The following is a 15,688-nucleotide window of genomic DNA, read 5'->3' on the forward strand; positions in this document are numbered from 1 at the left end:
TAAGGGAGGTATCTTCATAAATCATGTTTAGCTTCTAACCTCTCCTGCACAATGTTCAAAGTCTTTCTGAGATTGTTACTGTCTTTTTATATATATATGTGTGTGTGTGTGTGTGTGTGTGTGTGTGTGTGTGTGTGTGTGTGTGTGTGTGTGTGTGTGTATGTGTGTATGTGGTGTCAGCTACAGATCCGGCTACATGTACATAAATAAAATAAAATAAAAACCTTTTTCAGTTGCAGTGCGTCCTCAGCACCGCCTGGTGGCAGCACTGAGGTAACAGTTTGTCTCCGCCCCAAACAAATAATCCAGTGTAGAAGAAACCATCAACAACATAGGCGAAACTTTATGTGGGCTGTCACTTCGATTCCATCGTTGCAGTAAGAAGGATGGGAGTCCTACTAGGGAAAAGCATTTCATCTATACTTTTCTTTATTATACTTCTGTCAGAAGGACATTTTAGATGGGTAAGTTTAACCTAACGCCCGTGTTCTCGTGACTAAAAACATGACTCAGCTCGGTCTGCCGTTGTGATGATCAGAGTCTGCTAGCGAAACTAAGATTCAGCTCAGCTATTTAGGGTTTATACTCCTATTTGTAATCCTTAACAAACATGGAGTTAGTCAGTAATTGGCTTAACAGTGGCTCAAACATAATAGCTAGCATCAATGCTTGTTTTGAAACTGCACCAGCATTGTAACGTGACATGGATAACATGAGATGTTAGCTTTGACATCTCTCAGAGAAGGGTACACGTTGTATCATTTTCTCACAGCCGGTGTCGAAATTATGTTCCCTGCTCATGTATCATGCTTTGACAGATTGAAAACACAACCTTACTTCAACTAGCTGTTAAAATAAAGCTTAGGTTAATGTGTTCAACACAGTCAATGTTGTGATTATCCCAAACTATAAATGTTAAAGTTTAAAGTAAACTGGAATGAAATGCAACGTTAGCAAGTTATTCAGCAAGCAGAGCTTAGCTGCGTTGGAAGCTAGCTGGCTAAATACCTTTGACTCACTGTTTATCATTACAGAATATAATGTTTTTGTTATGTGTGAAATACATTGGATTTACAGATAATTTAGTCATTTTGACAAAACATAGTTGACTTGACTGTTTATGTTTTTTAAACATCAGTGTTAAAAAATAAGAACTAAAATAGTAATAATATGAAATATATATATATTTATTTATTTATTTATTTAAAATAGTAGGCTACATAAACAAATAAGTAAATCACCCCAACACAATCCTTGGGGTGTACCTTGATGATATTGATAAAAAATGTTTTAAAAAGATTCGATTATATATAATAATAAAAAAAAGAAATTCACTTTAAACGAATGATTGACATAAAGGTGTAATAAACATTCAGATTAAAATCAAAAACTGGTCAATGGCAGATGTGTAATGTCGTATGTCTTTTAAGCTACTGGATGCCTACATTTCCCTCGGGATCAATAAAGTATCTATCTATCTAAACAAGTTCCACCTATGTGTTCATATTTGTCCTATAGTAGTTTAATCAAGAATATATATAATATATAATTTTTGCAGTCAATTTAGGGTATTTCTGGTGAAGATGTCATTTCAAAACAAACCACACAGAAACTTATGTCCCTGATCCATCAATCTGATTTGATTTAATCAAATGTAGATACTGACTCGCTTGTCATCAGCAGTCTCTCTGTTCTTTTTGCATTGTTTGCATTCCTGTTCTCAAGATAATTAAGTCAGTCCACTGCAAAGCATAGAACTACTTACTATGCTAAAAACAATCAATCTGAATCTGATTAATCATTACTGTTCAATCATCAAGATAAGATATCAGCTGGTAAAAACAACAAGAATGTGGTATGAGTAAAACAATACTGGTTATTTGGAGACCGCAGTAGATAAGCAGAAAGCATTGTACAAAAGTGTGTGTGTGTGTGTGTATGTGTGTGTGTGTGTCAGTGTGCCAGCCACTACCTGTTGGGGGTTTCTGTTCTGTATTCGAACCATTTTAAACAAGTCATGCAGGGATCTGGTTCTGACTCGATATAAACATGTGTCTTGCAAGTTAACCTTGGACAAATAGTTGGTCTAGTGCTGGCTTAGTCTGCTGCTGTATAAAACACCACTGAAGCAATAATGACATATGACTGCTGCCCTTGAACTCAATCCCACACGGCAGAAGTAGGACAGAGTGTAACACTGAGCTTACTCATAAAAAAAACGTTTGTGAAGTAAGTGAATGAACTTCCCCTCTCAACAAAACACGCGTGAGAGCTCTGATGCTGAATAGACAGGCAACGGACAACTTTGACCGCAAACGCTATACATTGTAAAAAAAGTATTAAACATTCACTTAAGAACTAACGTGTCAAATTTAAACCAAATGTTTCAAGTGCTCATATTAAACTTGGATGTAGCCATAACAACAGCGACAGTTCTCCTTTCTCTGGCCTTGACGTTGAATGTTGGGTACTGTACGACATTACAAGACGTGACTAATCTGACTCTGCCTGTATTACAAGGCTCACTCTTCAAATGCAGGCTCAGGAGGAAACATTTTTGCAGAAGTGAAATCTTTTATTTTCAGACATCCAAAGCACGAGATATTAGAAACACAGGAAATGAGACATGATTTTGAGGTTTGACCTGGCAAAATATAAAACCTCAAGGTACATAGGTGCAGCGTTGACATCAGATCAGAATTGTCAAGATCTTTTAAAGTAGCCAAAACTAAGTCACATGGTCCATTGTTGCCTTTTAGAGGAACTCTGTGTGTTTGGACTATCAGTCTTTGATTGGTCGGCAAGACCTTGTCCTTGTTCTCGCTCGATTAAAAATAGATAAAAGCTACATAAGATTCAACAGACTCTGCAAAGAAAATAAATAACCTGAAGGCAGCATTGAAACAAATGATTTTGCTCGAACACTGTGATCACTGTGTCTTTGTTGTCGTTTCTGTCAGGTTGAGGCCCAGCACTGTGTGTGGTATGGGGAGTGCGGGGAGTCCGTGAAGGTGCCCGGAAAGAAGTACAACTGCAACTACACCGGTCCTGCCGTCCCGCTACACTCTGAGGGTTACGACCTTCTCACGGTAAACGCAGTATCTTGATGCTTTTGTCCTCTTATTGCTGACTTTTGCTGCTCAAACCAATCTTCTGTTACATACTTCTGCTTTCCAGCAGCGCTTTTATTTTTGCACGTATGGAATTGAAGTCATCCCTTTTGTGTTCCCTTGCAGGAGCTTTGTCCTGGATATGACTACGGAGACCGAAGCCTCTGCTGTGATGTCAACCAGCTGCGCACTCTCAAAGGGAGTCTCGAGCTGCCCCTTCAGTTCCTGTCTCGGTATGCACGGCGGTTATAAGGTTAACTCATGATGCACATGGCATTCTTGTAAGGACATGACGAGGATGGCATGTGTTCTTATCTTCATAGGTCCTAGTCACTTCACTGCATTTGTTATTGCCTTGTTTTTCCCCCCCAATGCACCTGGTATACACTTTTAAACTTTAAAGTTTTATTATTCGGTATGTTCTGCACTGACCGCTTTCTCTTTTTCTTCTTCTTCTCTTCTGCTTCTCGCGTCTGTGTGCAGATGTCCCGCCTGTTTCGTCAACCTGATGAACCTCTTCTGTGAGCTGACATGCAGCCCTCACCAGAGTCAGTTCATGAACGCAACCAAGTTCAACACGACCAATGTAGTGGAAGTGCAGTACTATATTGGACAGACATTTGCTAATGGTGAGTTCACAGCCCAATGTTGATTTGTAGCTATGAACAACAGCTTCTCTCTCTCTGTGACGCGCAGTGGGAACGTTTCCTTCTTGAAGTCATGCTCTCGGTTGTGTTATTCTGTAGGTGACTCAACAGTCATAACTGTTACGTATGGTCAATTAAAATAGGGAATGGGCAATTGGAAATCTTGAACTTTGCCCTTAAATAATCAAATGTGACTTCCTCAGCCATGTACAATGCCTGTAAGGACGTCGAGGCTCCATCGACCAACGTGAAGGCCATATCGCTGGTGTGCGGGAATGATGCAAAGCACTGCAATGCCACCAACTGGATCCAGTATATGTTCAACATTAACAATGGACAGACTCCCTTTCCTATCATCCCAATATTCACAGGTAAAATGGTTTTGTAGAATCGTTACATTCCTTTATGCAAGTTAAATAGATGTTTGCCTGTTGCTCCTCGTGTGACTAATTCTCGTGCTGTTTCTCTGTTGCAGACGTCCCAGTGATGGGTTACGCTCCCATGAACAACAAGACGTATGCCTGCACGGAGGGCCTGGACGACGGCTCGGGTCCCTGCTCCTGTCAGGACTGCGCAAAGGCCTGCGGTCCCAAACCTGTGCCTCCCCCTCGCCCCCCTCCCTGGACAATCCTTGGCATGGATGCCATGACCGTCATCATGTGGATCTCGTACATGGCCTTCCTGCTTGTCTTTATTGGAGGTGTACTGGGTGCTTGTTGTTACAGGTAAAGGACTGATGCGTTATACCTGCAAACATCTGGTTTCTGATGCTGACTTTAGAAGATGATATCAAATTGGCTTTTGTGGCTCTGTGTGCATGCAGGAAAAGGACCGTCATGTCTGAGTATGGCCCCATATTGGACAGCAATAACCCACGCTCTCTCAACGCTGACAATCCTGACCAAGGTATTGTGATGCTTGTTTCTGTCATCTGGTTGTTGTGCCACTTATTGCGTTGCTCTTATGGCGTAATGCATGGTATAACGTTGTATCGTTGGTGTTGTGACGTAAGCTAATTCCCAGTCCCTTTTTTTTCTCCTTTTCTTATTTTTAAGTAAACGCTTCATGCTGTGAAACATTGGGCGAACGCTTCGAGAATGCTCTGCGGACCCTCTTCACCTCCTGGGGTTCCTTCTGTGTGCGCCGTCCCTCCTTGGTCATACTGGGCAGCATGATACTGGTGGTCGCCTCCTCCGGCGGCCTGATCTATATGCGCATCACCACAAACCCCGTTGAGCTGTGGTCGTCTCCAACTAGCCAAGCTCGCCAAGAGAAGGACTACTTTGACAGCCACTTCGGACCCTTCTTTAGAACTGTGCAGCTCATCATCACCACTCCAGTCAAAGCCCCTTTTATATACTCCCCATACCCCATGGGATCAGATGTGCCATTTGGATCCATCCTGGACAAAGAAATCCTCCATCAGGTGGGTTCGGGGGAGAGATGAATTTAGAAAATGGATCATTTAGCAATGTTTTTATCATTTAGAGCTGCTGTGTGTGTTGTATAAAGAAGTATTGTTTCTGTCACCTGTAAAGAGCAGCTGCATTTCTGAAACTGTGTGGTTTGTTGGTTCTCCTTTTTCTTTTCTTTTTTTTCCCCAACCGTAACCAACCAGGTGCTGGATCTGCAGCTCGAAATCGAAGGCATTGTAGCCACATACGAGGGTCAAAACGTCACCATGGAGGACCTCTGCTTGGCTCCGCTGGCTCCGTACAATAACAACTGCACCATCCTGAGTGTCCTCAACTACTTCCAGAACAGCCATGATGTGCTGGACCACAGCAAAGGAGACGAATTCTATGTCTACGCTGACTTTCACAGCCACTTCCTCTACTGTGTCAGGTGATTTCTTTTTTCTTTTCTTTTGTTGTTGTTTTTACTTTTTCAAATTCAGATGATATCCAATAAGCTGCCACTCATATGGTCTGCCAGCAGAAATCTGCTGTAGGTTCAGGAAACACGTCGCTGTAGTAAAAAGATCAGAAGCTTTAGAAAATACGTCCGTGTCGAAACCGAACACCTGCAGCTCACGAGAATCTATTTTCTCTAAACGCTAGAATCTGCATTTTCTAAGAACTGTGTGTGTGTGTCTTCTTAAAATAACACAATTACACTTCCTCATTGGTTGTCACGCAACGGTTCTGTAGCTCTTATTGTCAAATGCACTGCGATGAGTTCAGGTGACGGTAAACCGGTACTGATGATGAGCTAATCTGATAATGAATGCTTATAATGAATGTTGTTTTATTTTCAGGCTATTAACTCAGCTGGTGTCTTCTTCCACAGTGCACCAGCATCCCTCAATGACACCACTGTCCTCCACGACCCCTGTTTAGGCACCTACGGTGGCCCCATCTTCCCTTGGCTGGCCCTGGGGGGTTACGATGGTGAGCTGGATTAACACTTCTAGAAGTAGAAAATTAGTTTTTCCATTTACAGCAGTTAAATAATGTGTTTACAACCTCTCTGTAAATGTAAATGGTACAGTGTTGATGCAGTTAGCAGTGAGGTGTAGCCGATCTCTTTCGGCTTCACCTTTTTAGTAGTTATTATTAGCCCTATAGAGTTTATACAGTATGATCACATTTGCGCCGCAGACAGGGTACAAGTTTAAAATGTTCTCTACTTATCATGAGAGCTGCCATAGCAAGGAACCACAGCACTTTATCTAAGAGGCAGCCATGTTTTTCCGGGGGAATTAAGCTGTTGTCTGTCCACACAAAAAGGAATGCTTAGCTGTAAACACCAGCTCAATGTTGTTTGAATAATGTGGTCGATAACTGAGTATTGTTCAAATGACTTTAACTGATTTTGTTTTCCTGCATTACAGAAACAAACTACAACAACGCCACGGCTCTAGTGATCACCTTCCCGCTCAACAACTACCTGAATGACAGTGTCAGGGTGGGCAAAGCTCTGGCATGGGAGAAAGAGTGAGACGACTTATCTGTTTCTTAAAAACGATTTAAGAGCGTGTTCTTTTGGCTGGCAAAAGGCACCGTTAATGGCATCTTTGCATTTACTCAATGTCCTTTTTTATTTTATTTTGTGTGCATTTCAGATTCATCACGCTCATGAAGAACTTCAAAAATCCCAACCTGACCGTCGCCTTCAGTTCGGAGAGGAGTATTGAAGATGAAATAAACCGAGAGAGCAACAGTGACATCAGCACCATAGTTGTCAGCTACGCCATTATGTTCATCTACATCTCCCTGGCCCTGGGTCACATCCAGAGCTTCAGAAGAGTGATGGTAAATGCCTAAGCACTCATTTATTGTCATAATAATAAGCAATAAGTAGCTATAACGTGTCCCTTACTCTCCATACCTGAAATAGTTTCACACATTACGCAATGCAACTCCTCTTTCCAACCTCTTTACACACTGCTTCGATTCAACAGAACAACTTCCTGCTACTCGAGCGTCGGAAGGGAGCAGCGTCACTGATCCTTTATCTTTCTTATCTTTCTTATTTTTTTCGCCTGTACAGGTGGACTCCAAAATTTCTCTGGGTATAGCCGGTATCCTGATTGTGCTCAGCTCCGTGTCCTCCTCACTGGGGATCTTCAGCTATTGTGGCATCCCCCTCACCCTCATCGTGATCGAGGTCATTCCTTTCCTGGTGCTGGCTGTTGGCGTTGACAACATCTTCATTATAGTACAGACGTATCAGGTAACTTCCCCAACACGAAAATCCACTAACCTATTTATACAATGAATTTTTTTCCTACCTTTTTTTTTCTTGCAAGCTGCAAATAAAAGCTGCTAAAAGAGATCTCCATTTGTATTTCTGAACAGAGGGACGAGCGGATGCCCCAGGAGGAACTTCACCAGCAGATTGGTCGTATTCTTGGAGACGTAGCCCCCGGCATGTTCCTGTCCTCCTTCTCAGAGACGGTGGCCTTTTTCCTGGGTAAAAACAAAAGATCACTTATCAAATGCACCCTACAATATGATATACAATATACGCAGACATTGAGCAGAAAACAAAGAAAGAAACTCGTTTTTGTGGACAGGATTGACACCGTTAGTACAAAAAGTGCCATCGTTTCCTGGTGAGTCACATGCTCATAAAACTGTTGACTTTCCCCGTCTGCAGGAGCGCTGTCCAACATGCCTGCAGTGAGGACTTTCTCCATGTTTGCTGGCTTGGCTGTTTTTATTGATTTCCTGTTGCAGATCAGTTGCTTTGTCAGCTTGCTCGGCTTGGACGCCAAGAGACAGGAGGTGAGACTAAAGGAAATGGTGCTGTATGGCAGATTTTTTGGACGTTTTACCTAAAAAAAAGATTTAAAAGCCCCAATTTAATATTGTACAAATGTGTGATAGTTGTAATCCTACCGATCGCTGCACTAGCTGAATGTAACTGATGGACTCCTCTTTGGTTGATTAGTAATAAGCCAGTGCAGAGATTGTTTGCAGTGACACGTGCAAAGTGATTCATCACGTGACTCAACCTTCAAATGAGTTGCAGACTTGCTCTCATCATATGCCGTGTCGTCCGTTGTGTTTTTTAAAAGGGGAATCGACTCGACATCTTTTGCTGTGCGAAGCTGCCGGAAGCTCAGCAAACAAAGACGGACAGCTTCCTCTTCCGTTTTTTCAAGAAGATATTTGCCCCGTTCATCCTCACAGAGTGGGTGCGACCGATCATAGTAAGTGCAGCGGTGAAAGCCAGAGTTATTCTAACGTGTTGATTTAAGTTTTTCATTATAAAGGTTGTTTTTTTTCTTCATCATTTCTTCTTTAGGTGGCAGTGTTTGTGGGGATGGTCTCCTTCAGTATTGCTGTGGTGAATAAAGTAGAACTGGGACTGGACCAGAAACTCTCCATGCCTGATGTACGTTTGTGCATTTTCTATCATAACTGTGTGTTCATGGATTGCCCGCTTGAATCTTTTCCATAGATGTTGTAGTTATATTTTTAGAAATGTTGTGCTAACATGTGAGCAGAGTGCTCCTGTCGGTCATCCATGAAGCTATAGTAGTAGCATAACACTGTTACGACAGTCTTCCCCATACAACATGTATGATAGTCTCAGTTTGAGTTCCCTATTCTCGTGGACGTCTATTCTGACGACCTGTCTCTCCATGTAGGACTCGTACGTGCTGGACTACTTTAAGAACCTGAGCATGTATCTCCACACTGGAGCTCCAGTGTACTTCGTGGTAGAGGACGGCCTCAACTACACCAGTCCAGAGGGCCAGAATGTTGTGTGCGGAGGAGTCGGCTGCAGCAACAACTCTCTAGTCCAGCAGGTCTACACCGCCTCACTCGTCAGCAACTAGTAAGTCCGAGCTATTACATCACCGAGGGATTATTTGCACAAGGCACAATTTATATTGATACGATTATACATGTGACTGTAAATGACTTTAAGACACCACAACCTGGAAACTTGCGAGTTCAGATCGAACGAAGGTTGTGAAAAGACTAAAGTCCGTCGGATCAAACTGTGATTATACGTGCTCTATTCAGTTTCACTTTTCCTTTTCCTCTCAGCACAACCATTGCCTTCACGCCGTCCTCGTGGCTTGACGACTACTTTGACTGGGTGAAGCCGCAGTCCACCTGCTGTCGATTCTACAACAGCAGTGGGGATTTCTGCAATGCCACTGGTACATTTATAAAAAAAACCAAAATCTAATGTCAACATGCTGAACCCTTTGGTCTCGTGATCCTGGTGTCACGCGATGCTGTTTTGAGATAAATTCAACATTTGTGCCAGATTTTCATGCACAAAAGGCAATGAAGAAATGTGTTTATGGGGAAAATCCATGGCAACACAGAACACAAACCATGTAGTAACTAAAACTGTAGGGAGGACGTATGCAAACTAATTCAAGTTTTCAAAAAGTCAAATGTTGGTTTAATAATTAATGCAGTAAATTGAGGTAATCTGTTATTACGTCAAACAGCCGTGTGTGTCTCTGTGTGTGTCTCTGTGTGTGTGTGTCTCTGTGTGTGTGTGTGTGTCTCTCTGTGTGTGTGTGTGTGTCTCTGTGTGTGTGTGTGTGTGTGTCTCTGTGTTCTCTGTGTGTGTGTGTGTTCTCTGTGTGTGTGTGTGTGTGTCTCTGTGTGTGTGTGTGTCTCTGTGTGTGTGTGTCTCTGTGTGTGTGTGTCTCTGTGTGTGTGTGTGTGTGTGTGTCTGTGTGTGTGTGTGTCTCTGTGTGTGTGTGTCTCTGTGTGTGTGTGTCTCTGTGTGTGTGTGTCTGTGCGTGTGTGTCTCTGTGTGTGTGTGTCTCTGTGTGTGAGTGTCTCTGTGTGTGTGTGTCTCTGTGTGTCTCTGTGTGTGTGTGTGTCTCTGTGTGTGTGTGTCTCTGTGTGTGTGTGTCTCTGTGTGTCTCTGTGTGTCTCTGTGTGTCTCTGTGTGTGTGTGTGTGTCTCTGTGTGTGTGTCTCTCTGTGTGTGTGTCTCTCTGTGTCTCTCTGTGTGTGTGTCTCTGTGTGTGTGTGTCTCTCTGTGTGTGTCTCTGTGTGTGTGTCTGTGTGTGTGTCTCTGTGTGTCTGTGTGTCTGTGTGTCTGTGTGTCTGTGTCTGTGTGTGTGTCTGTGTGTGTCTGTGTCTCTGTGTGTCTGTGTCTGTGTGTCTGACCTTGCTTAGATGGATGAATATATTCCTGCTATTGTTTTCCAGTGGTAAATTCCTCCTGTCTTCACTGTCGGCCCATGACTCCCAGTGGAAAGCAGAGGCCAGAGGGAGAGGACTTCTTGCGGTTTCTGCCCATGTTTCTGTCAGACAATCCAAACATCAAGTGTGGAAAAGGGTAAAGAATTATAGCTCTGCTGATTTATTTATTTATTTTTTCTTCTTCTGGGTATGTTATGAGTATCTCATCACAGTATACCAGTTGTGTTGCGGTTGGTAATTTCCCCCTCTTTCTTCTCTCTCTCACAGTGGCCACGCAGCCTACGCATCGGCAGTTGACCTGTATCCCGACCACACGGGGGTCGGAGCCACTTACTTCATGACTTACCACACCACCCTGAAAGAATCCCCAGACTTCATAGAGGCTTTAAAAATGGCCCGAATCCTGGCTGCTAATATCAGTCAGTCTATAGACCACAAAGTGTTTGCCTACAGGTAGTACTCTCACCTTTTTGCCTTTCATATCCGACACGTTGTTGCTTCTGTGACTGTTATTAGGTGTTTTTTTTTTCAGTTTCACTTACTGCTATACGTTAGCTGTGGTGAAATACGTGTAACAGAGTTTTTGCTTGTTTTGAAGTCAATGTTCAAGGGTATTGGAGTGAGGTGGTTACGTAGGTCATAGATAAGAAACTGAGCAAAGAAAACATTATAAATAGCAATATAGCTGATGATTTACTTCCAAACTTCAGATACTTAGATTGAGCATTTTGAGGATATAATTGGAGGACTTGTTGTCTATTTAATGTTAGAATAAGTTGACTTATAAGCCACTTTTGCAATGCAATGCAAAAGAACATGACTCTCTACTAATAGAAATAGAAAATGAATCCCTGTGGATATTATAGACTACAGCTACATCCTGTTCATTTCAGAATAGCATCAGGACTGTTGTCGGCGTTCTTTAAAAGGTTTGTTCACTCAAATATACGTTTCCTCCTTTTTACAGCGTCTTCTACGTGTTCTACGAGCAGTACCTCACCATCGCGTATGACACGGCTCTGAATTTGAGCGTATCACTGGCATCCATATTTGTGGTGTCGACGGTGTTGTTGGGCTTCGAGCTCTGGTCAGCTGTGCTCGTCTGCATCACCATCGCCATGATCCTGGTCAACATGTTTGGCGTCATGTGGCTGTGGGACATCAGCCTCAACGCAATATCCCTAGTGAACCTGGTCATGGTGAGAAGCAACATGAAAACTGTCTGGGAACATGACACTAAAACATTTGAGCAAGTTGTGTGTGTGCAGTTCAGAGCAATAGACAATTTCCATTTTAATAAATGCATTTTAATTTCAAGAATGTCACTTCCAAATGATAACAGGATTAGCTAAGTTGATCATATAAAGGTCGAAAGTCGATGCTTGTTTACAATCGTTACGGATGTCAAATACACCAATCACCAAGTTTAGTTATTGCATAGTAATATATATCTTAGTTTTAAAAAATGACTTGCCAATCAATGTAAGAGTGATGGCTGCCACATGCCTGTCATTTGAATGGTGTGTATCACAATCTGACTTTTGTTCTAGCAATGGCACCGTGTCCCTACATTATGCTGAAGAATAAAAACCTGAACACAATGCTGTCATAGCCATCACAAGACTTTCTGTCTCTTACTGTTAACAACTTGCCCTTTAATCTCACTTGTACAATATACATTGTCTGTGTTTTGGTGCTGAGTTGTTTCCTGTCCCTGTGTTGCAGTGCTGTGGCATCTCGGTGGAGTTCTGCAGTCATATTGTTCGAGCCTTTTCCATCAGTGTGAAGAAGAACAGAGTGGAGCGGGCTGAGGAGGCCCTGGCTCACATGGGCAGCTCTGTAAGTCTCGCTTTACCTCTTGAAATTCACAAAAGGGATGTTTTTCAATATAAGTAAATGAGCTTTTGGGGTTAAACAAATATGTTTGCATGCTGGTAATATGGACAGCCACAATGTTTAACCTCCATTTATATACAGTATCTGCTGAAGTTAATCCCCCCCCCCTCATACATACAATCAGCTGTAAAGGATTTGTATTCTAAGTGTTATATAGTTATTATGTCCGTCATCACATGGCATGAGATTTAATCACACGGTTTCCTTTTCGCAGGTGTTCAGTGGGATCACATTAACAAAGTTTGGAGGAATCTTAATCCTGGCACTTTCCAAGTCGCAGATCTTCCAGGTCTTCTACTTTAGGATGTACCTGGCCATAGTGCTGCTGGGGGCCACGCACGGCCTCATCTTCCTCCCTGTACTGCTCAGTTACATCGGTCAGTACTGTCACACATTTTAAAGGAAGAGACATGAAGCGGGCTTTAAGATTTAAGAACGGATTACATTTTGAATTTAATTTTTTATTTTACAGGTCCTTCGGTGAACAAAGCAAAGGTGTTAGCAGCCAACAGCCGCTCTGCTGGAACAGAAAGGGAGCGCCTCCTCAACTACTAACAAGCTATTTGGGACAATGAACAATGAACTATTTGACTGTGTGGGTGTGGGCGTAAACCATTTCTGTGATTACTGACACACTCTTCGTTGCCACTACTATGTGCGGATTTAACTCAGGAATATACTTGGAAATAGGAGTGCCAGAGGCCTTGTACAACTGCAAACGTATTGATTCTCCTCAGAAGACTTTGGACCCCAATCTTTCCTCCTCACACTACAGGACAAGCATTTGAAGCATGAGCGACATACCACTGACCACCCCCCCAACATCAGTTACAGACAAACTCTGTCACTTCCATATGCTATGAGCTGTTTTGATTTGGGGAAACTCAAAAGGGTTGGACAGTTTTTTTTTTATTTTTCATGTTTTTAAAATACATACCAGAAACGATGTCTAAAAAAGAAATTATTTTGAAACTTTTACTTATGTGGGACTTTTGTAGAACTATTTAATATCATGAATCCTTTACTGAATTGAACACGGCGCTCACTGGAGCTGACGGATACCCATAGTGATATCATAGGGCCTTATAATACCTGGCAATAACAATATATCCAGGGCTGTGTCTATATACTGTATTATAAAGCAGGACAGCTAGTTGTAACATTTTCATCTAGCAATAATGTGGTTCCTGTGCTGCTTGTAAACACTCGGACAGTGTGTGAACACCCTCAAAGCTGAAACTTCCAAGTTGTTTAATTTAAAAAAAATCAGTGTGAAAGATACAGAGCCAAAACAAAACGGTTCTTACTCGTGCACACCGCACCCTTGGTAAGTGTTGCTCTCAACTGCATTCATCCTCATCTTTTATTTCCACATTGGAAGCCATTTTCATGATCCAGTGCAACATTTCATTAGTCGTTAGTCGATGTATTTAAAGTGTCCTTTTTCAAGTGTTAGATTATTACATAAACCCCTGTGTGACATCAGTCATGATTCATGTGGATGCCAGCTGAAAAGGGGATGAATAATGGTTTAACATTGAAGTGTAAATGAGTCATATTTCAGTTACTGAACAGAACATTTGTTGCTTTACATTTAACTGTAAATAGCTTACACAGGACTAATTTAAATTCATCTTTTTGTCATCTAGAGTGTATCGATACAGAATACAGTAGAATGTCATTCCAACACATTAGTTATTTTATTTAGTTAACTATTAACATTTATTACCGTGCATAGCTGTTTTAAAAAAAAACCCTTCTTTGGACCTTGCAAGTAAAGGAATCACTTTGTTTTCAAGGAGAAGCCAAAACATCCCAGAACCACGTTCACCTCAACGTGTCTGAGATTGTAGATAGTCGAGGTGCTCACATCACTTACATTTGAACAGGGTTGTGACATCATTGGAAGAGGATGTTAACATTTTTCCCAAGGTGTTTAAAATCTGCTGTGATCTTAATGGAACAATACCAGTCCTTGTTTTCAGTTTTGCGCTTTTTAAAAGAAATATAAAATGCAGTTTTTTTTTTTCTTAATGTAAGAATGTCAAACAGTTTAAACCTGGCTGTAAAAAAAAGTTTGTGAGCAACCAACTGAAAAAGTATTAACATGAATTGTGCTTGTTAACAGTGCTGTGCATTGAGATGGAGACATCATCTCTGACATTGAAGAATATGAATTGTGGAGACAGAGACCAAGCATTGAAATACTTTTGTTTTTAACAATTTTAACACATTAAATAGTTCTAAAAAAGTGTGTGGTGGCGTCTGCTATTTATGTACATTTGATCTTATATGGCATAAAAATGGCATAGTATAGTCAGTCAGAAACTCAGTCAGAATAAATCAGAATAGTATGTCAGCAAATAAAATAATGTAATAAAAAAGACCTATCACTATACTACGTCTTTCTTATTACATTATTTTATGTAATATATTTTTATTTTATATATTCATATGCCATAAAAATATATATGAAAAAGGTTATTGTATGGTATGTAATAAAAAAATATTATTAAAAATAATGATTATATATATATATATATATATATATATACACACACACACACACACACACACACACACACACACACACACACACACACACACACACACACACAGTGGGCTCAGAAAGTATTTAGACCCCTTCAATTCTTTCACATTTTGGTATGTTACAGCGTTATGCTAAAACTTTTTAAATAAATTTTTCCCTCATCGCTCGATACCCCATAATGACAAAGTGATAACCTGTGGTCAATTAAATTGATTAGACATGATTTGGATGACCTTGAAGCAGGTATAACTGACATGTTTCATCCAGAAAGCAACATGAAATGAATATAATTGCCAACATTTAAAACAACAGAAATGAGTGCAAATAAAAGAAAAATCATTGTTCAAAGTCTGAACATAAACAAATTATTTTGGTTGAAAACTAGAATATAACTACTGCCCTGGAAATGTTCTATTAAACAAATTATAACAAAGATAAATAATAGTCATTAATAATCAGTCAAATAAAACTTAACAAAAAGCAGAGAAATCAGTTGTTGGGATAAGAGCCTGACCAAAACTTAGATGTTCTTGTCCTGATGTCTAACTCAAGTGTGTACAGTACTACAGTGACAGTGTGACTGTTGTTTCAGAGCTGGACGCACTGGGTGACGAGCTGCTGCTGGACGATGACAGCTCCTACCTGGACGAGGCCTCAGCGGACCCGTCTGTCCCCGAGGGAATCCCCAGTGACGCCAAGACAAACAAGGTGACAGTCTTCACTGTGCTCACTGTACCTTACATTATACTCAGGCACGGATTGGACAATTACAGTATTGAAAGTACATGTTAGTAAATTAGAAATAACCCTGCTAGTGTTTTGCTTTACAGTTACAACATGTCTACTCCACATG

At 41.2% G+C, this 15,688-nt stretch overlaps 1 protein-coding gene across 1 annotated transcript; it reads left to right on the forward strand.

The window, feature by feature from the left end:
* The first annotated feature begins 327 nt into the window (after positions 1 to 327).
* npc1 (Niemann-Pick disease, type C1) lies at positions 328 to 14,019 on the forward strand. Its single transcript, XM_029454025.1, has 25 exons — positions 328 to 464; positions 2,961 to 3,089; positions 3,237 to 3,343; positions 3,594 to 3,739; positions 3,961 to 4,128; positions 4,233 to 4,482; positions 4,581 to 4,663; positions 4,813 to 5,183; positions 5,376 to 5,602; positions 6,047 to 6,147; positions 6,591 to 6,693; positions 6,822 to 7,011; positions 7,250 to 7,432; positions 7,558 to 7,672; positions 7,859 to 7,986; positions 8,280 to 8,414; positions 8,510 to 8,599; positions 8,856 to 9,046; positions 9,262 to 9,377; positions 10,395 to 10,524; positions 10,656 to 10,841; positions 11,356 to 11,587; positions 12,114 to 12,227; positions 12,499 to 12,661; positions 12,757 to 14,019. Exons 1-25 carry the CDS (start codon positions 387 to 389, stop codon positions 12,837 to 12,839), a joined length of 3,819 nt encoding a protein of 1,272 aa, XP_029309885.1. The 5' UTR covers positions 328 to 386; the 3' UTR covers positions 12,840 to 14,019.
* Positions 14,020 to 15,688: the final 1,669 nt, after the last annotated feature.

Source organism: Cottoperca gobio, chromosome 17, assembly GCF_900634415.1.
Source record: "Cottoperca gobio chromosome 17, fCotGob3.1, whole genome shotgun sequence".
In the NCBI taxonomy this organism is placed as follows: domain Eukaryota; kingdom Metazoa; phylum Chordata; class Actinopteri; order Perciformes; family Bovichtidae; genus Cottoperca; species Cottoperca gobio.